The sequence below is a fragment of the Ammospiza nelsoni genome, chromosome 18, assembly GCF_027579445.1.
Source record: "Ammospiza nelsoni isolate bAmmNel1 chromosome 18, bAmmNel1.pri, whole genome shotgun sequence".
Lineage (NCBI taxonomy): Eukaryota > Metazoa > Chordata > Aves > Passeriformes > Passerellidae > Ammospiza > Ammospiza nelsoni.
The window spans coordinates 12,127,936-12,150,623 of NC_080650.1; the positions used below are offsets into that span (position 1 = coordinate 12,127,936).

The 22,688-nt window shown below is 53.6% G+C and overlaps 1 protein-coding gene across 1 annotated transcript in view; it reads right to left on the minus strand.

Annotated features, from left to right (window-relative positions):
- Window positions 1-1,171: 1,171 nt before the first annotated feature.
- The window catches only part of NOS1 (nitric oxide synthase 1), a 49,644-nt gene continuing 28,127 nt past the window's right edge, over window positions 1,172-22,688 (minus strand). The window contains 20 exon segments of the mRNA XM_059484933.1: window positions 1,172-1,294; window positions 2,011-2,205; window positions 3,601-3,749; window positions 4,260-4,308; window positions 4,310-4,382; window positions 4,653-4,740; window positions 6,071-6,281; window positions 6,482-6,651; window positions 7,473-7,666; window positions 8,800-8,878; window positions 9,578-9,716; window positions 10,068-10,242; window positions 10,813-10,929; window positions 13,514-13,572; window positions 14,621-14,725; window positions 15,005-15,149; window positions 17,985-18,070; window positions 19,876-20,070; window positions 20,892-20,993; window positions 22,217-22,391. Of these exon segments, the coding sequence (XP_059340916.1) occupies window positions 1,172-1,294; window positions 2,011-2,205; window positions 3,601-3,749; window positions 4,260-4,308; window positions 4,310-4,382; window positions 4,653-4,740; window positions 6,071-6,281; window positions 6,482-6,651; window positions 7,473-7,666; window positions 8,800-8,878; window positions 9,578-9,716; window positions 10,068-10,242; window positions 10,813-10,929; window positions 13,514-13,572; window positions 14,621-14,725; window positions 15,005-15,149; window positions 17,985-18,070; window positions 19,876-20,070; window positions 20,892-20,993; window positions 22,217-22,391 (2,629 nt within the window).

A 22,688-nucleotide genomic window follows, 5' to 3' on the forward strand; every position in this document is an offset into this window, starting at 1 on the left:
GAGGGGAAGTGTGGAATTCTGAGAAGAGCCACTGCAGGTTATAAAGCCATCCAACTCCAGTGGGGAAATCCAGGGAAAGGGGAAGGAGGTGAAAAGAAATGGCCACAGGACAAGAGCGAGAGAAGGAGGAAGGAAAGGAAATAAAAGTCATCATCATTATCATCATCATCATCATCAGGACACAAGAACAGGACGAGAGACAGAGCGCTTTCCATGGGCAGTTCCCCTGGGAAAGGAGCCACCGTGTCCGTGAAATACAAAACCCAGTGCCCTCCAGCTGGAGGGGGCAGCAGGTGCTGGGACTGGTTTGGCATCCCCTGGGGGCGAAGGGTCCAGTTAGGAGCAGAAAACCCTGCAAGGGAAAGGGGAGAAAGGCTGGCCTTAGAGGGAGCAGTGAGGAGCAGAGGGATCACCCCGACCTGGCCTTTCTGTGCTGTGGGCAGGAGTTTACAGAGCTGGGTGGGCTGGGCAGCAAGGTGACCTTTAGCCCTATCCACAGGTGGGAAACTGAGGCACTCTGGTAGAGTCCAGACCCCAGAGGATGTGATTCCTTGGAGAAAAAATCCTGCCAAACCTCAGAGATGTGGGGAAACCTACTCCAGGCACTACACAGGGAAGGGGTTTCACCCCAAGCTGCCTAGGGCCAGCGCAAGGAGCGTGATCCATGCAGCTGCCCAGCCTTTATCCTAAATAATCCTTCTGCTCAGCCAGGGAAAATCCCACCACGACCAAGCTGAGCAAATGGCAAGACTTGGTAGAGCAGAAACAAACACGGCAAATGTCAAAATTTCTTTTTTTTTTTTTTTTTTTTTTTTAACTTCTGGCTGTTTTTGCAACAGCAGGGAGAAAATCTCTGGATCTTTCCTGAAGGGGCATGGAGAGCTGAACATCTGGACCCAGCAGCTGGGGAGAGCCACCCCTGCCTGTGGGTTTTGCCAGCCTGGAAGCAGGCAGCAGGCAGGACCATTTTCCTTTGGATGGGATTGTCAGATCTGAGCACACCAGTGCAATAAATTGGGATTTATCCTAGAGAGGTGACAGCTATTCCAGAGCAAAAATCAGTGTGCCTTCCTCAGCCTCTGCTTCAAGGCGTGCACAAAAGCCAAAGCTCCCTTTCCCATCCTTTCCCAGCCCCTGAGGTGGCTGCAGGGGTTAAAACAAAGGTGTGGACTCACTCATCCGTGTCTTTTTTGCTCTCCTCGATGAAGGCGATGGACTCGGATCTAAGGCGGTTTGTCACCTCGTACGTGCGCAGGGTGACTCCAAAAATATCCTCGTGGTACCGGCTGTCATCCTGGGAGGGAGGTGGCAGAGGGAAAAAGGGCATTGGTGAGCACTCAGGGTCAGCCCCAGCAAAACCCTGCGTGGTGGGGAGGCAGCAGAAGTGCAGGAGAGGGTTTGGGCTTTGTCATGAGGGACAGAGTGACCCTCCCAAGGTCACACCCCACCCTGGGCACAGTGGGGCTGTTCTGTGCTTTAGACCCCCTCAGCAGCTGGAAATTCCTGGCTGGCAGGGGCACAGTCTGTGCACAGGCAGAGGCTCTGTGTTCCCTTGGATGGGGCCTGGATGGAGGAGGGGAGATGGTTCAGAAGGGGAAATCCCACAGGAATCATGCTGAGTTATCCTCCTGGGGAGAAGCAGAGCTGTTCCAGCATCCATCCATGGGTCTGCGTCCCAAACTGAGCTCACTTAAGCTTCAGCTTCATCATTTATGTCTGGCACAGGGCACACAGACAGGGAGATTTGCAGCAGGGACCCACAAAACGCCCTGATAAATCCATTTTGTGAGGGATGGCCAACAAGCCCTGCCAGAAGCACCCAAAAGCGCCGGCACCGGTGCTCAACCCGCTGCCCAGAGGAGCCAGGTGACCTCCCTGCACACAGACACCTTTGGCATGTCCCTCTGCTGACCCTCCCTGGGCACAGGGGGCAGGCAGCAGGTGCAGTGCCCCCGGCAGGAGTGGCAGTGGTGGCACGCAGGGGTGGCGGTGGTGGCACACAGCACTCACCCGCAGCTTGCTGAGGAAGGCTCCTGCCTCCTCTGCTGACAGCTGGCCCTGCTGCCTCACGATGAGCTGCACGGCCTTGAGGACGTCCCCGGCCATGGTGACATCCCCACAGACATAGATGTGGCCTCCCTGCTCCTTCAGAGCTTTGAACACGGTCTGGGCCAGCTGCTCCTGTAACACGTCCTGCACGTATTTCTGAGGGATGAGGAGGGAGCTGGGATTAACCCTGGGGAGAGCACTGAGGGGTCACCCCTCTTTGGGGGCTACAGATGTGCCTTGCAGCACCCACAGTGACAAAAAAGCAGCAAAGCATCCTTCTGCTCTTGCATGGGCACACCTGCACCATCTCTGCCATTGCCAGGCCCAGTGGGAATTTGGAGCAGGTATTTGCAGTGGCTGTGGGTCACTTCACTGGGTGACATCCTTTTTCCTTTTCCTTTCCCCTTTCCTTTCCTTTCTCCTTTCCTTTCTCCTTTTTCCTTTCTCCTTTCCTTTCTCCTTTCCTTTCTCCTTTCCTTTCTCCTTTCCTTTCTCCTTTCCTTTCTCCTTTCCTTTCTCCTTTCCTTTCTCCTTTCCTTTCTCCTTTCCTTTCTCCTTTCCTTTCTCCTTTCCTTTCTCCTTTCCTTTCTCCTTTCCTTTCTCCTTTCCTTTCTCCTTTCCTTTCTCCTTTCCTTTCTCCTTTCCTTTCTCCTTTCCTTTCTCCTTTCCTTTCTCCTTTCCTTTCTCCTTTCCTTTCTCCTTTCCTTTCTCCTTTCCTTTCTCCTTTCCTTTCTCCTTTCCTTTCTCCTTTCCTTTCTCCTTTCCTTTCTCCTTTCCTTTCTCCTTTCCTTTCTTTCCTTTCCTTTCCTTTCCTTTCCTTTCTTCCTTTCCTTTCCTTTCCTTTCCTTTCCTTTCCTTTCCTTTCCTTTCCTTTCTCCTTTCCTTTCTCCTTTCCTTTCTCCTTTCCTTTCTCCTTTCCTTTCTCCTTTCCTTTCTCCTTTCCTTTCTCCTTTCCTTTCTCCTTTCCTTTCTCCTTTCCTTTCTCCTTTCCTTTCTCCTTTCCTTTCTCCTTTCCTTTCTCCTTTCCTTTCTCCCTTTCCTTTCTCCTTTCCTTTCTCCTTTCCTTTCTCCTTTCCTTCTCCTTTCCTTTCCTTTCCTTTCCTTTCCTTTCCTTTCCTTTCCTTTCCTTTCCTTTCCTTTCCTTTCCTTTCCTTTCCTTTCCTTTCCTTTCCTTTCCTTTCCTTTCCTTCCTTTCCTTTCCTTTCCTTTCCTTTCCTTTCCTTTCCTTTCCTTTCCTTTCCTTTCCTTTCCTTTTCCTTTCTTTCCTTCCTTTCCTTTCCTTTCCTTTCCTTTCCTTCCCCCTTTTTCCTTCCCCCCTTCTCCTCCCCTTTCCCCTTTCCCATTCCCCTTTCCCCCTCCTCCTCTCCCATGTGGATGGCAGCAGGAGGCAGCCTGGGCACACATTCCAGCTGGCCACTGGGATGGTGACCACACCCTGGAATGGTGCCCACAGAGAAGGGACAACCCTGCCCATTTCTGTGCCCCAGGGATGAGCCACCACTGCCCAGGGACCCAGCCCAGGCTGGGCAGCATTCCCAGGGCTGTGCCCACCTTTGGTCTGTCGGGTTCCCGGGAATAGGCCGTGTACAGCTCTCTGAAGACACCCTGGCTCTTGGCAAACAGCGTCTCCTCCTTGTAGATGTGGTCGATCCTGGACTGCCGGCAGCCAAACACCAGCACCATGGGGCATGGCTTCAGCCCTGGGGACAGTGTGGGGACAGCTCACAGCCTGGGGACACCAATTCCCCCTGAGGGGCCACCAGTTCCCATGAGCCATCTCCAATTCCCACCAGCCACCTCCAGTTCCCACCAGCCACCTCCTCCAGACTGCCACCACATCTGCCGGGACACCCCCAGCAGGGTGGGATCCCCATCCCAACACCCCAACCAAGGGGTTCCAAAAACCTGTGTGAGGTGAGGAAGGACAACCCTACCCCAAAACGGCCTTGCCCAAAATCTGTGTGAGGTGAGGAAGGATGGCCCCACCCAAAATCTGTGAGGTGAGGAAGGACAGCCCAACCCAAACTCTGTGTGAGGTGAAACAGGGGACAGCTCAGTCCAAAATCTGTGTGAGGTGAGGAACAGGATGGCCCCACCCAAAATCTGTGTGAGGAAGAAGCAGGGGACAGCCCTGTCCAAAATCTGCGTCAGGTGAGGAAGAGGGATGGCCCCACCCAAGCTCTGTGAGGTGAGGAAGAGGACGGCCCCACCTTTGTGCTGGATGTCGAAGAGCCGCTGCTGCCAGAAGCTGCGGAAGGGGGGCGATGCCGGTGCCGGGGCCGATGAGGATGCAGGGCACCTGGGGGTCCTGGGGCAGGTGGAACCCGGGGGCACTGCACACAGCAAAGCTCCAGTTAAACACCAGCAGGGTGTTCCCTCTGCCCACAGCCAGCTGAGACACCTCCCAGAGAATGAGGGGTAGGAAATGAGGTGAAAACCCCAGGATGTGACATTTTGTGCAGAATTTCCCTCAAAGGGGAAACCATTTGCTCACAAACCCAGTCCTGTTTTTTCCCACTGTGACAGCAACTGAGGGCAGAGAGCTCATCCTGTGAGGGGTCTCACCCCCTCCTCCTCAGGCCTGGCCTCTGTGGGTCACTCACCCTCGTACAAAGCAGGGAACCACTTCATCCGTCTGGATCCGACTGAGCCACGAGGAGCACACTCCGTGGTGGATGGGTCCCTCTCCATCTGGGAAGGGAGAAGAGGAGGTCTGTACCTGGCACATCACTGTTTTCTTTCCTCAAACCCTCCCTGCTACATCCTGCATGAACACTTCCCTGAAACATTTCATACCTCAGCATCCATTCTCCATTTCTCCATGAACTTGGCAGAGTTTGGCACTTGGATCCCTCTGTGGAGCTACCCAGGACCCTGACCTGGCAGAGCTGGACCTCCACAATCCTTAGGGAGTACCCAGCTCTCCTTTTGACCTTTTTGGCAGCATTCTGATGCTCCCAAACAGAAACCCTCAATGGCAGCTCTACTGTGTCCTCTTTGTGTCCTGCAGAGCACCAGGGCTGTGTCCATCCACACCATGACCATGCTTGGACACATCAGTGTCACTGCTACACAAGTTTGGCTACTGGGAATGTGGATTTGTGGTGGGCAAACACAATCCTACATGGAGCTTGGGTTATGGACCTGTCTGTTTCAAGCTAAAAGGTGTAGCTGGGGCTGTGTGTTCTATCCCCATCTGTCAGAGCTGGGGCAGTTCTCTGCTGTTCATGGGGCAGTTTTTTCTTTATCTCTTCCACAGCCAACCCTCCCTCCAGGAGATCTCTGCTGTCCATGGCCACTGAGTGTCCCTGCAGGGCTGATCCAATCCCAGCATCCCATGGGGAGATGCTGTGCCCAGGGGAGGAGCCAAGCATTCCTACCTGGATCCAATCTGAGCCTGGCACAGCACAGCAGCCTTTGCCCCCTGCATTGCCAGAGGAGCAGCTTTCTGCTGCCCTGCATGGCCAGAGGGAGCCCAGGCCCATCTGCAGCAGCCCTGGAGCTGCAGAGGAAAACTCCCCCCTTGTGCAGGATCCCTGCTGCAGCAGAGCCACAGCTGGCACTGCAGGAGGGCTGAGCCCCCATGGGATGGGGCTGGGACACCACCCTGACACACAGGAGTCAGCTCCTATTCTGACTCTGGCAGTGGTTTTTTTTTTGTTTTTTGTATTGCATTTGTATTTTTAATTTTCCTAGTAAAGAACTGTTATTCCTACTCCCATATCTTTGCCTGAGAGCCCCTTAATTTCAAATTTATAATAATTCAGGCAGAGGGGGTTTGCATTTTCCATTTCAGGGGAGGCTGTTGCCTTCCTTAGCAGACACCTGGCTTTTAAACCAAGATACTGGCTGAGAAGTGTCACCTCTGTGTCACTGCCACTCTCCATGACATGGGACAGCAATGCCATGGTTTGGGGGAATCTTGCAGCAATCCTTTTCTTTAAAGGCACATCTCCCTGCCAGAGGTTTGGTGTGGCTGCCCCTGCGCTGTTTCCCCCAGAGCCCAGCCCTGGGGCTGTACCTCGGGTGCGGTAGGACACCACAGCCACGGTGAGGTGCACCTCCCCTGGGTACATCTCTGGGGACGAGCTGATGGAGTAGTAGCGAGGCTGCAGGAGGGGCAGCTGGGTCAGCAGCAGCGTGGAGGGCATCTGCACCGAGGGGAACTCCTCCAGCACCTCCACGATCGTGGGGTTCTTGGACCACTTCCACTCCTCGTACTCCTGCAAGCCCTGGGAAAGAGGGAAGGAGGAGAGAGCTGCAGGATCCACCTTTTCCCAGGAGGTCCATGGCAAAGCTGGAGTGAGGGGCAGTGAAGGCACCCTGAGCAGAGCTCAGGAGACTCAGCCTAAGCACAGTGTGGGATGGAAATGCCCTGGCTGGGCTGTGATTGCCCCCAGGGCTTGCAGAACCTGAGGCTTGGGCTCTTTACCTTGCTGAGGACCTGCAGACGTTTCTTCTCCTTGTCACTGGTGGCCAGCAGAGCGAACTGCTGCAGCAGCAGCGGGGTGGGAGGGGTGGTGATGTCCAGGTAGTACTTGAAGGCCTGGAAGATGGTGCAGGGTGGGACACGGTTCTCATCTGTCCAGTTACTGATGACACCTGCCAGGAGGGAATCCAGCACGAGCCTGGGATCAGCTGAGCAGCAGAGACCAGGTGGGCAAATCCTGGTTTTCATCCCCCTCTGAGACACTGGATTAGGGTTTTCTATCTCCAGCAGGGATTCAGGAAATCCCTGAAATCTGGTGTTGGGATGCCCCCTCCACATCCTGTAACTCTTCTTCCCAGTCCTAGACCTTACTCTTTCTAAGGGAACATAAATACCTTTAGCTTTTCCATGGAAAATCTTCCCCAAGGCCACGCCCATCCTTCTGTCACAGACATCTTTTATGAAAAATCCTTTCCTTAGGATTTTTCCTGCTGAGAAGCTGAGAGGCCTCAGGAACAAAATGTAAACAATGATTATCTGCTGCTGTGGAATGCAACAGGTGCATCTATGATTGGTCTCATGTGGTCGTTTCTAATTAATGGCCAATCACAGTCAAGCCTTTGTTTTTCATTCCTTCCTTACTATTCTTAGCTAGCCTTCTGATGAAATCCTTTCTTCTATTCTTTTAGCATAGTTTTAATATAATATATATGATAAAATAATAAATCAAGCCTTCTGAAACATGGAGTCAGATCCTCATCTCTTCCCTCATCCTTGGACCCCTGAGAACAGTCACACCCTTCAACCCCTTGCTCCACATCTCAAGTGCAGACAAGCAATGGCTCTGGGCAGGGCAGGGACGAAGGAGGAGCTCCCAATCCACACAAACACAGCAGACAGATGAAAATAATTCTCCTGGGGCCACCCACCTCCCAGAGGAGCTACAAGAACTTCAGGGAAAGGAGGAGAGAGGCCACCTGTACTCCCTGGTTACCTAGAGCTGTGCTTCTCTCCTCCAGCAGCTCCACCTTCACCAGCTGGTTGGTTGGAGGGGCATCCTCAAGCCTGTCGATGAGGGCATTGACCAAGTCCTCGTGGTTGCCCGGGAAGACGCCCAGGTGGTCCCCAGGCTGGTACTGCAGCTCCTGGTGCCCGTTGGTGTGCAGGCGCAGGAAAATCGTCAGGCGGCTGCAGAGGAAGGAGGAAGAGCAGGAAAAAGTGGTTTGGGGGTTCCTTCCCCAAAATCACTGACTTTGGGATGGTCTTTGGGAACGCCCACAAAGATCCTTCAGGGAGAGGCTGAGCCCTGGCCTCAGGAGCTGCTGGTGAGCTGGGCAGGGGTGGTGACATATCCAAGCTGTGGTGGCCATGTCAACAAGGTTACAGCAGGGAGAAGGGACACTGCAACACGCCCTGACTCACCCTCAGGGACTTTTTAAAAGGGGAAAACCAATTGAACCTCTTGCTCAGCAATTTTATCCTGCTTCTTTGTCAGGATCTCTAGCTGGTCAGAGTGACCACGAGAAAAGTTCAAAAGTCTCTTTTCCCAGCCCGGCGCTTGAAGAAGGAGTCAGAGCTCTTCATTTCTCACTCTCAAGGTTGTTCATTGTTTCTTATCTATAAAAAATTTTCTCCTGCCTTGCTGAGGTCCATCCAGCAGGACAGTTCCAGGCACTCTGCCTGCCCCAGGGCAGTGTTATGTCTTTATACTAAAAACTACATGTACAATGTTTACAATTACTTTCCAGTACCTATCACCTCTGTTAGACAGTGAGCTTCTTCTCTAAACCAATCTGTAAGTGCCAACATCACAGCAGAAGATGGAGGCCAAGAAGAAGGAGGAGAAAGGCTGGACACACCCAGTTCCCTCCATCTTGCCTCCTGAACCCCCATACCAAAACCCTAAAATCTACTTTTCCACACAGTGATAACTTCACTATTATTCTACCTAAACTGTTGTGGCTTGCTGATCTTCATACAAGGTTGGTAATTTTTTCCATGGGTCATAATCAAACCCACAGGTGTTTTGGGCTCTGTGCCAGGGCTTCTGAGCCCCCTGGCAAGGGGTCCTGCCCATCCTGGACAGCCAGAGGGATGTCTTGGTTTCCCACACCCCTCCAGCCAGCTCCCCATCCCATGGGCTGAGGGAGGGACCAGCAGGAATTCCACCGTGCATGGAGGCCAGGAACACTCCCTCTGCCTTCCAGGCTGACTCATGGCCTGCACAAAGGTGGATTCCACAGACCTCCAGGGCTCAAGGGCTGTTTGTAGCACTGTTCTGGGTGCCCCAGGTGTGTGTTTAGGATAGCTGCATCTCCTACCTGGACTTGGGGCTCTGCAGGTTCTGCCGTGTGAGGAGCCGGGCTGCATAGACACGTTTTTTGTGGATGCTGTACAGTCCTGAGGAGGATAAGAGCCAGGGAAGGGATTCAGCAGAGCATGGCCAAGGCTTCTGTAGGACCACTGTGGGTTCATCCCCTCAGACCAGAGCTGACCACAGGGGTTTGACGTCCCTCCTGTGAGCCCAAGGGATCAGGAGCCCCAGGGGTGACCCAAGCATGTTTTTTTAGTGACAGAGGATTCCAAAACCACCCCTGTGACACTCAGGGCAGTGCCCTCACAATGCCCACAGCTCCTCTTGCTGCCTGGCTGGCAGGAGAGCACCTGGGTTTGGGCAGAGCTGAGCTGGTGCTGCAGGAGCTGCAGGGGCCAGGTGTCCATGGGCTGACCTGCCTTTGCTCCACAACACTCCATGGAGCAGCCTTGGAAAAAATAAGCCTGGAAAGATCCCAATTTTCCAGTTCCTTGCTTCAAAAAAGGGGGTCAGAAGGAGGGAGAGCAGATCAGGCCCAAACATCTCTGTTACAGACACAGACAGGACTGGCCTGAGGGGCATGGGGCTGCTCCTTGGGCCTGGGATGGGGGCAAAGGCAGGGCTGAAATGGCCTGAGGGGCCTGGGGCTGCTCCTTGGGGATGAGATGAAGGGAAAGGCAGGGCTGAAACACTGGGAATTTAACAGAGACAAAAAAAGGGGTTTGACCCCTCTACCCCTGTGTGTTGCCCATGTTCCCCACAGGCAGAGCCCTCCAGGCCTGTACCTTGTGTGAGCTCCGGGGCCTCAGCCACGTAGGTCAGGCGGAACTTGCTCCTCTTCCAGCTGCGGTCGTTGCTGATCAGGGAGTTGTTGGCTTTCTCGATGTTCACGTCGTCCCCCACGCAGAACACGTCACACGCTGCCTGCAGCACCCACCAGGCCCTCAGGCACCCCCTCAGCCCAGCCCAGCCCAAATGACCCCCTCATCCCAGCCCACATGGACAAGGAGCCCCTAGCAGTGTGGGGCTGGACTAGTGGCCATGGACATTGCTCGTGCTGCTCTCCTTCCCACATATCTGGGATGATGCAGGGATTCAACACATCGGTGACCTTTGGGTAGTCAGCACAAAGCAGAGCATCAGCTCCACCCTCTTTGCTGTGGGCTGGGGCGGTGCTGGAGCGTCCCGGTGCCAGGAAGGGGAGGCTGGGTTCAGATCCAGCTCCAAGCTCTGTCCTTCTCCCCCCTGCTCCACCCTGCAGCCCCTCAAGGTTACCTTGAAGACCTTCTTGGCCCAGGTCCTGAAGGATTCCTCCTGGCCACAGAGCTCATCCCCCTCTCCCATGCGGAGGATCCTCTCTCCCCCCAGCTCCTCCAGCAGCGTGTCCACGGCGCGGGCGAAGGCGCAGAAGTGGGGGTAAGCCCTGGAGCCCAGCCCAAACACGGAGAACCTGTGCAAAGATGGCTCAGCTGTGGCTGCTCAGCTGGGAGGGACCCTGAGGGGGAAGGTAATCCCACCAGAAGACACCAGAGTTTATTAATGTGGTCCCTAAATTGTAGGGCTCACAACTCTCTCACACACATGAGGTGATGAGCTGTTTTTAACCCCAGTGTGCAGCTGGGTGACTCACCACAATGCAGCTGTTTTCACTTGCTATATGAACAATTTATTCTGAGAATTCATTTGATGTGTGGCTTTGGTGAAAATTTGCAGTTTGTGCTGCACTGGAGACCACATGTCTGGGTAGCAAGTCAGCAAATGACAGGTCAAGTTCAAAAGCTTCATCCAGATATAGCTATTAAGCTTTAAAAATCACAGCTATTGATCTGGATTATTTCAGTTCAGAGCCAGGTCTCATAGAAACATGACAGGAAAAGGGATCTTTTAGATAGGCCAGAGCACAGCTGGCCCCTCCTGTTCCACCACCACGCACAGCAGCCTGGAGGGGTCTGCACATCACCCAAACACCTCGGGGTGAGGTGGGGTCTGTGCAGCACCAGCTCCTGCCCTGACCCTTTACCTGACGTTTGCCAGGGGCCCCGTGCTCTCGAAGTTGTCCCTGGGGTCAGGGCCATCACTGGAGGATTTCCGTGCATCCGAGTAAGAGGAGACGCTGTTGAACCGGACCTTGTAGCTCCTGTGGGCAACAACAGCAGCCAGGCTCACACTGGGGGCACCCCCTGGCTTTGGAGCTCACGGTGGGGCTCCAAAGCACAGCTGAGGGCTCACAACTCCACCAGCAGGCAGTGTGGAAGAGGAGAGGAATGTGCTCCCTCCGGGGGTAAGGCCATAGCAACCCCTGTGCATCCTCAGCTGGAGCAGGGATGCTCCATGAAGTCCTGGTCACCTCCTACAGTGACACAGAGCTGCCAGGACCTTGGGCTCTACCTGCCCTTCCCTGGCAGCACACAAGGTCAGGTGTGTGTCTGAAGAGATATTCTGAGGGTTCTTTCATTCATAGGAAGTGGGAAATTAAAAAAACCCCAAAAAACAGAGTGAGAGAAGAAGGGGTGAGGAGGGGGAAGGGGAACCGAGGAAAAAAAAATAAAATCTGACAACAGCAGAAGTATTTCTGAATTGAGCCATCTCCCAAAATTGCTCCGCACAAGAGTTTCTAAATTTACAGGCAGAGCAGTGAGCAGTGAGCAGCGCTGTGTGCATGAGTCATGGCACAGCTCCTGCAGCCGGCACGGCACGGGAGAGCATGGCATGGCCTGGCACAGCACAGGAGAGCATGGCCTGATCCAGGGACAGCCGGGTCACAGAGCCCCAGGGCCACCTCTGCCAGTGACAGCTGGGTCACAGAGCTCCAGGGCCACCTCTGCCCCTCAGCCTCCCCCCTCTCCCCAGACCTCCACGCCTTCCTGCTCCTCCACTCAGCTGGCCCTGGCCATGGCCTCCCCTGGGTTATCCCATGTTAGCTGGCCTCCCTCCCCAACCTCTGAGGTGCTCCAAGCTCATCTTGCAGTGTGGGGGATTTTCTGCAATCCAGGCTCTGTTCAGGGCAGCAGAATCCTCTGGATTCGAGGGACACAAAGCCCAAATTGCCCAGGTGGGTGCTGGCCCAAGGTTGGGACAGCAGCTGGACTGAGGAGGTCCCTGTGGTGTGGGATGGATGGGCTGCACTTCAACAGCAGGCTTGGAATAGGAATGCTTTAGAAAACCCTTGGAAAACCCTTGGGAAACCCTTGCTGTAAGACATGAGGAGCCAAATACCAAGCCCAGCACAGCCTCAGGGCTGTGGGCAGAGAGCCCTGACAGGCTTCTGTGACACTATCACGCTAAGGCCACCCTGCCCTGAGGGTCTCAGCATTCCCTGGGGGAGCTGGGACTCCATGGGCTGCTCTCTCCAGGTGTCTTTAACCAGGCTGACACTGTCCCTCTTCCCCCCACTGCCTCCTCCAGTTCTCCTTTTCTCATTGCAAAAGGTTTTTTTGAGTGCTTGATGTTAGCAAGGTCCTGGATATTGGCTGGGGCAATGCCAAAAAGAGAAACTGTGGATCCCTGGAAGTGTCCACAGCCAGGCTGGACAGGCCTTGGAACAGCTGGGACAGTGCAGGGTGTCTCTGCCTGGTTCTGAGAAGCTCATACCAGTCCTTAAATCACACTTGGAGGTGTCTGGGACAGCAAGCACCGAGCTGAGGGGCTTTTAACCTCCTCAAATCTGCCCGACCAGCCATGGGCAGCACATCTGCCCCCAAGGAGAAGATCCTTGGGGCGAGAACCATGTGTGGAACATCCCTTCTCCATCCTCAGCCCTCCAGGGCAGCCTGCTCTGTCACTGTCCCCATTGAGGCACCAGGCCATGAGGAGCCTGCTGGGTTTTCAGCAGGGATCCATCAGCAGGACCAGCTCTGGAGAGCCACAAACTGGTCCCTGTCACCACCCTGGAGTCAGGGCCATCACAGACAAACTGGTCCCTGTGTGTTTGTCACCACCCTGGGGACACTGCCCTGAGCCAGGGTGCTGGAATTGCCCTGGATCCCTCCTGAATTAAGGAGCAGCCCTGTGCCAGTTGTCAGCTCAGGAGATATTCCAGGGCACAGCAGTGACCCAGTTCAGGGAAATATTTTATTCTTCGCAGCTAAAATTAGAGGAGACCCCAAATGATCATTGTCAGAGCCCTCCCTTCCTTTCCCCCCCTGGGATCTGCACAAAGCTCATCCTCCCCTGAAGGGGGATTTTCTACAATCCCACGTTCTGTCTCCTAGGTACCCGTTACAAACATCACAGGATTATCACAGCTCTTATTTTCCCTAGAAATCTTTTCACACCATGCATGGAGCTAAATCTGGTTCTCCAGCCCTCCCCCACCTACATCTGCAAGCCTGGGAACTCCCTTCTACCTCCAACTCTTACTATTTCAGTGCCTCCTGGACAGGCTCCAGCTCTCAGAATCGATGATTTTGGGGAAATTCCTATTTTTATCTGTTTTTTTCACAGATTTCTGCCTCTTCAAAATGAAGAGAGAAGCTTTGAAGTGTCACCCCAGGGAATTACAAGCTGGGACCCACAGGCACCCCTGAATCTGTGTTTTTATCCTCCCTGGGACCTCCAGTCTGTCCATTTCCTGGATGTCCAGGCTGGTCCCATTCCTGGATATTTGCAAATGTGAGATCTGCCCGAGGGTTTCCCACTCTCCTGTGAGAGGATGGAGGCAGTGAACCTGTCCTGCATGCTGGGGTTTGGACCGGGAAGGGAAGGGGTTGGAGTGCTCTTACTTCCTCTCCTCCAGGTTGGAGTTGGGATTCTTCATCTCCATTAATGCACAGCCAAATTTCTACAGAAAAAGAACGAAAAAAGGCCATCAGTTTTGCCAGGTTTTGCAGGAAACCCAGCCCTGAGCACAGCCTGGGCTGTGGCTCTGCTCCCTGCTCACTGCCCAGGTCACAGCCCCCCAGCCAGGGCACTGTCACCTTCTGTGTGACACTGCTAGGGGTCACAAAGGATGAATTTAACATCGGATCAGTGGCTGTGTCATGGAGGGAACCAGGAGATGTCCCTGCTCCAGAGCAGCCTGGAGGCAGCTGCAGCACCTGGACCTGTTTGGGGTCCTTCCAGCTCAGTCTGAGCCAAGCAAGGACATTCCTGGCCCTGTCCCCTGCCGTCCCCTTGTTGAAGATTGCAATGCAAGATATTTTCCATTACCATCTGTATGGCAGATTATCTTTGTCAAGTGGGCAGTTTGCCTTATCTCTCTCTTTGAGTGACCACATTCACACCTCCCTCGGGAGGGGACATTGCTGATAACAGCTATTGAGTGTCACTGCATGGCTGATAAGAACTACAGCATCCCATTGGGAGATGTGAGCCCAGAGGGAGGAGCCAAGCATTCCTACCCAGATATAATCCAGAGGTTCTGAGACACCAGCACAGCTTCTGCACTGGATTCCCCAGAGGAACAGCAGCTGCCTCTTCTCCCACTGGATCTTCAGAGGAAGAATACATCCTTCTCTACAGATCCCCCTGCTCCAACAGAACCACCCCTGACACTGCAGGAGGGCTGAGCCACAATTCCAATGGCACTGCCACCAACACCCTGACCCACAGGGTGTCAGGTTGGGTTCTGACTCTGTCACTGTTGTTCTATTGTACTGAATTGTTTATTTTATCCTTTTGGTTTTTTTTCTTTTCCCTATTAAAGAACTGTTATTTCCTGCTCCCATATTTTTGCCTAAGAGCCCCTTAATTTAAAATTTATAGCAATTCAGAGGGGTGGGGAGGGTTTAAATTCTCCATTTCATGGGAGGCTCCTGCCTTCCTTAACAGACTCCTGTCTTTCCAAACCAAGACACCCCTGCTATCCCCTGCTGTCCCTGCTGTCCTACCTCTCCGTTCTCAGGCGGGTCCCCGTTGCCAAAGGTGCTGGTGACCACCAGGACCATGGTCTCGTGCTCCAGGTGCACCACATCATACTCATCCATGGCCATCACCTGGGGGCACAGAGAGGGCACAGAGAGCTGGGAGCCTCCTGGGCAGGCTGGGGAGGGGGACAGCACGTCCCTGCTGGGATCTCTGCATGGGCAGGGTGGGAACAGGAGTCTGGAGGGACAGGGCCAGCCGTGGGGCTGCCTCCAGAGGGGCCACAGCTGCAATCAGTGCAGGAAATCAGGGATTTTCTCCACCCCAGACCCACAAGGGCACACCCTGAAGGCTGTTGGCAGCTGTTTCCACACCATGATCTCACACCCAGCACGTGTCAGGAGCAATACCTTGGCGTCAAAGGCGTGTTTGAAGATCTCACAGAGGGTTTTTGCATAGACCTGGGACTTCCCCGTCTCCGTGGCATACAGGATGGTGGCCTTGACCCTCTTGGCCATGGCTTGGCCCATCAGCTTGGCTGAGAACTTCACAGCCCTGGGAAGCAGGAATAAATCCCAGTCAGAGCTTGGACCTGACCTGTCCTTCTAGCCCAGACCTTTTAATTTCCTATTAAATGAAAAGCCTTACAAAGCTGCAGCATCAATTTTTTGGTTCTCACATGGCAAACAGGGAAGCCTGGAAGAGCTTGAGTTGTCAGAGAGGAAAAGGAGATGGGGAAGCTTGGACAGAGCTCAAAAACCTGGATGGCATGAAGGAGGAAAATGCTAAACCAGGCATGGGGGATGCAGAAACAGAAGAATCAGGGGAAAGGAAAAAGGAAAAGGAAAAAGGAAAAAGAAAAGAAAAGAAAAGAGAAAAGAAAAATAAGAGAAGATCTGGAACCAACCAGAGCTGGAGCTACAGGAGGAACAGCAGCTCCTCCATCCCTTAAATCCAACCCAGCCCTGCTCCACACAGAGCCTGGGGACACCCAGGTCACACCCAGCTGTCCCAGTGCCTGTGATTTGCACTCTGGTGACACCCAGCCCTCCCCTGGGAGGAGCAGGCTGGGGAGGGTGGCACATTTATCCCAGCCTGGTGCCCAGCTGGCTCTTTCCTGTGCCTCAGCCATGCCTGGGGGCTTTTCCTCCAGTTTTCCCCCTGGCTCAGGGTGCACAGAGGGGCCCTGGGGGCCCCCAGTTTCTCTCCAACCCTGGCCCAGGTGATGCAGCACCAGGAATGCTGATTCCTTATCTGTGGCACCACTGGGAGCACCAGAACAGGGGTTGTGGGTTTGTTATTTTAGGGACATTCATATCACATCAACACTGTTCTTCCTACATTCCAAACATTTATTTTCTAAGTGGACCACCAAGCTTTTACATGGGGCCACCAGAAGGGCAGAAATCTATCAGGTCTGGATTTAGGCTGCTGTTGCAACAGGGAAAGGTGATTTTTGGGAGGCTGAGGGAGCACAAAGCCTCTCTGTGGCCTCTGCAGGAGGAAGGGCTGCCTGATTCACTCTGACAGCCCTTGCCCCAGGTTTTTGAGTTCAGCAGGGCTCCTGCAACCCCTTCAGAAGAGCTGTGGGGAGCTGAGACTGCAGCTGGAGTGTGATGGTGTTCACAGGGGTTTATGTTGAGGGAAGAGACTAAGATCTGACTCCATGTTTCAGAAAGCTTGATTTATTATTTTATGATATATTACATTAAAACTATACTAAAAGAATAGAAAAAAAAGTTTCATCAGAAAGCTAGCTAAGCTAAGAAGAGAAAAGAATAACAAAAGTTTGTGGCTCGGACAAGGAGCCTGAGCCAGCTGGGCTGTGATTGGCCATTAATTAGAAACAACCACATGAGACCAATCACAGATGCACCTGCTGCATTCCACAGCAGCAGATAATCAATGTTTACATTTTGTTCCTGAGGCTTCTCAGCTTCTCAGGAGGAAAAATCCTAAAGAAAAGATTTTTCATAAAAAGATGTCTGTGATACTGGAGTGGTCACACCGGGCAGGAGGAGCCCAGCTTGCCCCTGCTCCTCCTGCCCACTCTGGGGAATCATTTAGGGAGGACAAAAAGAGGAAAGGAGAGGTAGAAACTCCTGCAGGCTGGTTTATCCTGCCTGCCCCTAGCAGGGTCAGCCTCAGGAATATTTCTGTTTGCTGCTGCAGTTCTGCCCATGGTGGCAGTATCCCCTGTCCCCAGGGCAGGGACTGCAGGTCTGAAGCCTCAGATTTGGACAGATTTAGTCAGATTTTTGAGTCTGAGCAGGCACAAAATCATGCTCAAGGCTCTGCCTCTTCTTCAGCTGATAAGCTCAGATCCAGACAGGATTAATGGTGAATTACAAAAACAATTCCTTTCCCTACACCAGGAACAATGGAGATTTTGTTTTAAATGACCTGCCACGCTCACATTTTTATAAAACCATCCCTCAATGGGGCAGAGGGGAGCAATAAAAGCATTTTTTCCTCCAAGCTCCATGAATCCTCCTGCTCTTCCCCCGGCCCCAGTGTCACATTCCTCAGCTGCTGCTCCTGTTTATGGATGCACCACGGAGAGCAGCTCGCAGGAGGTGACAGCTGAAGAGTGGGAGCAAATTGATGGCAGGGATTTGGGGAAACTGAAGCGTGGGGAGATGCTGTGACGAGCCAGGGCCACCTGGCAGCCTGGCCACCGTCCCCAGGGCACACCCAGCCCTGCTCCTGCCTGCCAATGGCCCCCAGGGGAGGAATTTGGGCCAGAATCAGCCAAATTGTGCTTCATTCCTGCATCCCTGCTGCTGCTGAGGAGCCTTGGCAGGGAGGAGGGGCTGGGGTGGCCCCTTGCCAGGGGTCAACTGACCATGAAGTGCAAATCTCAGCTCAGCCCTGATCCATCTGCTGCCTGCAGGGGGATTCCTCATTCTCATCTCCCCCCTTCCTTCCAAAGCAGGTGTTTGGAGGGTTGGGCACACACTGGGGGCAGGTTCTCCTCATGTAGGAAAAAGGAGGAATATGGACAGGAGTTTGATGTCCTCAGTGCCAGCACAGCCCTGAAGAGGGAGGGGGGATCTTTCTGCCCCAAGGAAAGGAAAAAACAGGCAAAACACCCTCCAAAAGTGGGAAAGCCATATCTGAGCATCAAAACCTCCTAACCAGAGAATGAACAGCTTGGGAGAATAAACAATACCCAGGATCTGGGATTTACCTGGTCACACCCCTTTTGGTGGTCTGAGGGGTGCTCAAAGAACTGCCTGTGTCCCCAAATGTCCCTCAGGGCAGGTAAAGCCTTCAGTGGCCCAAAGCCCAGATCAGAGCCCATCATCTGTAGGGTGATATACACACCCACAGGGTGCTTAAATCCAGCCCCAAACATTCCAGGCCTTTCCAGAGCCTGCTGGTACTCACTTTGCCAGCTTCTTAAAGCCAATGGCCCTCTTCTTGGTGGGTGTCCCATTGACCCCTTTCCAGACGTGGGTGTTCCAGGGGTCCGGCTAGGAGAGGGAAAAGCAGGATCAGAGAGGGTGGGGAGTGCTCAGAGCTTGGAGAAATGCAGCACCCACAGCACTGAGAGTTAAATTCTTCCAGTGAGGAAGGGGAGGAATAGCTGCTACAGCACAGCTCTGCCTCTCCTCTCTGTGTCTCTGATCCTTGGAGCCTTGTGGGGGTTTGTTTAGGCTATGGAACATGCCCAGGAAAACTGCAATCTAATAAACCCTCCTGGCTTGTAGCAGCATCTGGCCAATTGCTCTGTCACCTCTCGAGAGCAGTGTTAATAGGCCACAGCCAAAAAGGAGACGGCGCCAGAAGGGGAGAGGTGATGGAAACAGATCCTTTCCCCTGCTCTGGCCACAGGTTTTTTTCCCTAAGAGGCCCTTTGGGAAGGGGAGGCAGCTGAAGGCAGAGCAGGCACACAGAAGCTCATTCCGTGCCCTTGCAGGCTGCAGGCAGAGCCAGGAAGCATCGGGGGGCCTGGTGGGCTGGGAAGGAGTGAACAGACTGCTCCTGCTCTGTGGTTATTCCTTAAGGGCTCTTGACTAAAGGTCACTTTGTGTGGAAAGCACCGGAGCAGGGAAGGCTGGATAATGAGGGAGTGTTTGCTGAGGGGATTCTCCTCCTGGGTTACAGGGTTAAACAGCCCAGCAGCAGCATTTGAGCCCCTGCTGGGGCTGCTGGGCTGCAGCCCCTGTCCCACTGCTGGAGCCCCTGGGTGCAGGAGCATCCTCTCATACCTGCAGGCTGAAATGGGATATGGGATTTGGGATCCGGGATTTGGGATATGGGATTTGGGATACAGGAGCTATATCCAGTCAAACCTTCAGGCTGGAATGGGATATGCAATATGGGATACAGGATTTGGGATACAGGAGCCAGCCTCTCAAACCTGCAGGCTGGGATGGGATATGGGATTTGGGATATGGGATATGGGATCCAAGAGCTATATCCACTCAAACCTGCAGTCTGGAATGGGATATGGGATATGGGATATGGAACATGAGATATGGGATATGGGATACAGGAGCCATCCTCTCAAACCTGCAGAGTGGAACAGGAAATGAGATATGGGATTTGGGATATGGATCCAGGAGCCAGCCTCTCAAACCTGCAGGCTAGAATGGGATATGGGATATGGGATATGGGATATGGGATACAGGAGCCAGCCTCTCAAACCTGCAGGCTGGAATGGGATATGGGATTTGAGATTTGGGATTTGGGATATGGTTTATGGGATATGGGATTTGGGGTTTGAGATATGGGATGTGGGATATGGGATCCAAGAGCTATATCCTCTCAAACCTGCAGGCTGGGATGGGATATGGGATTTGGGATATGGGATATGGGATATGAGATATGGAATTTGGGATATGGGATATGGGATCCAAGAGCTATATCCACTCAAACCTGCAGTCTGGAATGGGACATGGGATATGGGATATGGGATATGGGATATGGGATATGGGATATGGGATATGGGATATGGGATATGGGATATGGGATATGGGATTTGGGATGTGGGATCCAGAAGCCATCCTCTCAAACCTGCAGGCTGGAATGGGATGTAGGAGCCTTCCAGCCATTTCCTCACCCACTCAGTAGGCACTTCCAAAGTGTGATTAAAAACTGGGAGCTCAGGTGTCCCACATCCCCACGGAGGGGCAAACCCCCATCATTACACTATGCTGGGGTGAAATATCCATTGTGCAGGAATTGGATGGTGTCCCTGCCCTTCCTGCACCTCCTGAGCTCCCTCTCCCGCCCCGCCCTTGGCCAGAGGCACGGTGGAGGGTGGGGACCGCACCTGGTACTCAAAGGAGGGCGTCAGGCGGTAGTTGAGCATCTCCTGGTGGAAGACGGGGGTGATGCTGCCCGACATGGGCGGCACGATCCACACCCAGTCGGCGGGACAGCCCCCCCGGCAGCGGTACTCATTCTCCATGTGCTTGATGAAGGACTCAGTGGCCGAGTGGTGATCCACGATGGTCACCTTGTCACTCTGCAGGGGGACAAGAGAGCAGAGACAGCAGCTGTCAACATAACCCAGAGGGAAAAAGCCAAAATTCTAGATTTGGAGCTGTTTGTCACAAATACTCCTTACTCCCCATGGTGTTTGGGGATGATCCAAGGTGGCTGCTGATCTTGGTCTTCCAAGGGCTCTAAAGTGCTTTGAAAATAGATGTGCTATGGGAGCCCTGTTCCCCCTGCTAATTGTCCTGGGCCAAGCAAAGATGGGATGAATGGGATGGATGGGATGGATGGATGGATGGATGGATGGATGGATGGATGGATGGATGGATGATGGATGGATGGATGGATGGATGGATGGATGGATGGATGGATGGGATGGATGGGATGGATGGATGGATGGATGGATGGATGGATGGATGGATGGATGGATGGATGATGGATGGATGGATGGGATGGAGCATCCTCTGCTCAGAACCTTGGGAGGCTCTTCCAGCAGGGCAGCTCCAGCCCAGCTCTGGGAAGTACTCTCCCCCTTTGAAGCTGGCTTGCCAAGGACTGGTTTTGTGGCTGGGAGAGAGCCTGGGCCAGTTCTTGCCTCATGGATGGGTCAGAAGGGCTGGATTTTCCCCCTGTTGGGATATTCCTTCTGGACCAGCAGGACTCAGGTGCTGGCAGTGTTGTTTTACAACATCCAGAGTGTGGAGATTATTAAATCTCATCGCAGCAGCCCAAATTTGGGAGCACAGCCCAGTTCCAGCCGTTGTGCTTGGGTGGATGTCTCCACTCTTGTCCCACCTGTCCCTGTGTTCCTCCAGCTGGCCCAGGCACAGCAGGGTCTGAGTGGGGTACCTGGAAGCTGTAGAGCACAGCGATGTTGATCTCCACCAGGGCCTGGTCCTTCCACAGCGAGGATGTTTTCCTCATATCCAGGTTCATTTTCTTGGCCACTTGCTGTAACAACACATGGCAGGAGGGGAAGGATTTAATGGCCAAGAAACAAAGATTGGAGAGCTCTGCTTGGGGAGTGGAACCCAGAGGAGAGGCCCAGGCTGGCACAAGGCACCCACAGGGGAGGGAAGGGCTGATGTTGTGCCTTCCTCTGGGAAGAAATCCTGCCTTTTCCTCTCCATGGCAGGACCACGGCTTTTCCTCCTCCCTGAACAGAATCAGGTGGCCAAATGCTGCTGAGGAGGCCACCAGGAGCAGCTGGACACTCACACTGCTCTGGTTTTCAGGAGACTGGGGAGGGATGGAGCCCCTCTAATAACACAACATCCCCTGGGAGGTTTTGATGGATCCAGACCCCTGCACGGGCACCTTCCCATGGCTTGGCTTTGTCTCTCCCAGTGTGGGCATTCCCTGAGCCATGGAACCAGCTGGAGGATCCCCAAGGACACACGCATCCCTGAGGAGCCACCAAGGGTCTCTGCACCCTTTAATGTTTCAGCACTTGGCCTCATCTGAGCACACAACCAAGTGCCTGCTGACCCTAAGATTCTTTGGGAAGCCTGTGGGAAGCTCCACAGGGATCACACTGGCTGTGTCAGACACCTGCTGGCCCCACAGGACACAGAGACCTTGCCAACCTCAGCCATGTGGCTCCAGGAGAATTCACAGATTCACAGAGTGACCAGGCTGGAAGAGACCTTTGAGATCATCGAGTCCAACCCCAACACCTCAACCAAACCCTGGCACCCAGTGCCACATCCAGGCTTTGTTAAACACACAGGGATGGTGACTCTGCCACCTCCCCAGCCAGGCCTTTCCAGAACTTTATCACTCTTTCTGTGAAAAAAATTTTCCTAATATCCAACCTATACCTCTCCTGACACAGCTTGAGGCTGTGTCCTCTGGTTCTGTTAATTCCTAGAGAAAGAGACCAACCCCACCTGAGCACAGCCACCTTTCAGGAGCTGTGGAGAGTGATAAGGTCACCTCTGAATCTCCTTTTCTCCAGGCTGAGCACCCCCAGCTCCCTCAGTGGTTCTTCACAGGGTTTGTGTTCCCAGCCCCTCTCCAGCCTTGTTGCCTCTGGACGCGCTCGAACATCTCAACGTCCTTCCCAAACTGAGGGACCCAGAGCTGGACCCAGAAGCGACATCCTGTGCTCTCCCAGTGTCCTGCCTGCTCCCCAGTGCTCCCAGAGGCCCAGCAGGAGCAGCAGCAGGAGGTACCTCCAGGATGTTGTAGCGAGAGTTGTCGCAGTAGTCACGGACGCCGATCTCCGTGCCCATGTACCAGCCGCTGAAGGGGCAGGCCGAGAACTCCAAGCCCCCGATCTCCAGGAGCATGTTGGAAACAGCTGGCAGCCCATACCACTTCAGGCCCAGGTCCTTAAACCACTCAAACCTGCCAGGGAAAAGGTCAGGATTAGGCAACCAGCCAGGAATTCCCTTCCCAATCCATGCAGGGGTATGGGGCAGGTCACTTTGCCACCAGGGTGAAGGACTTGTGTCGCAGACATCTTTTAATGAGAAGTCCTTTCCTTGGGATTTTTTCTTCCTGAGAAGCTGAGAGGCCTCAGGAACAAAATGTAAACATTGATTATCTGCTGCTGTGGAATGCAACAAGTGCATCTGTGATTGGTCTCATGTGGTTGTTTGTAATTAATGGCCAATCACAGTCAGCTGGCTCAGACAGAGAGTC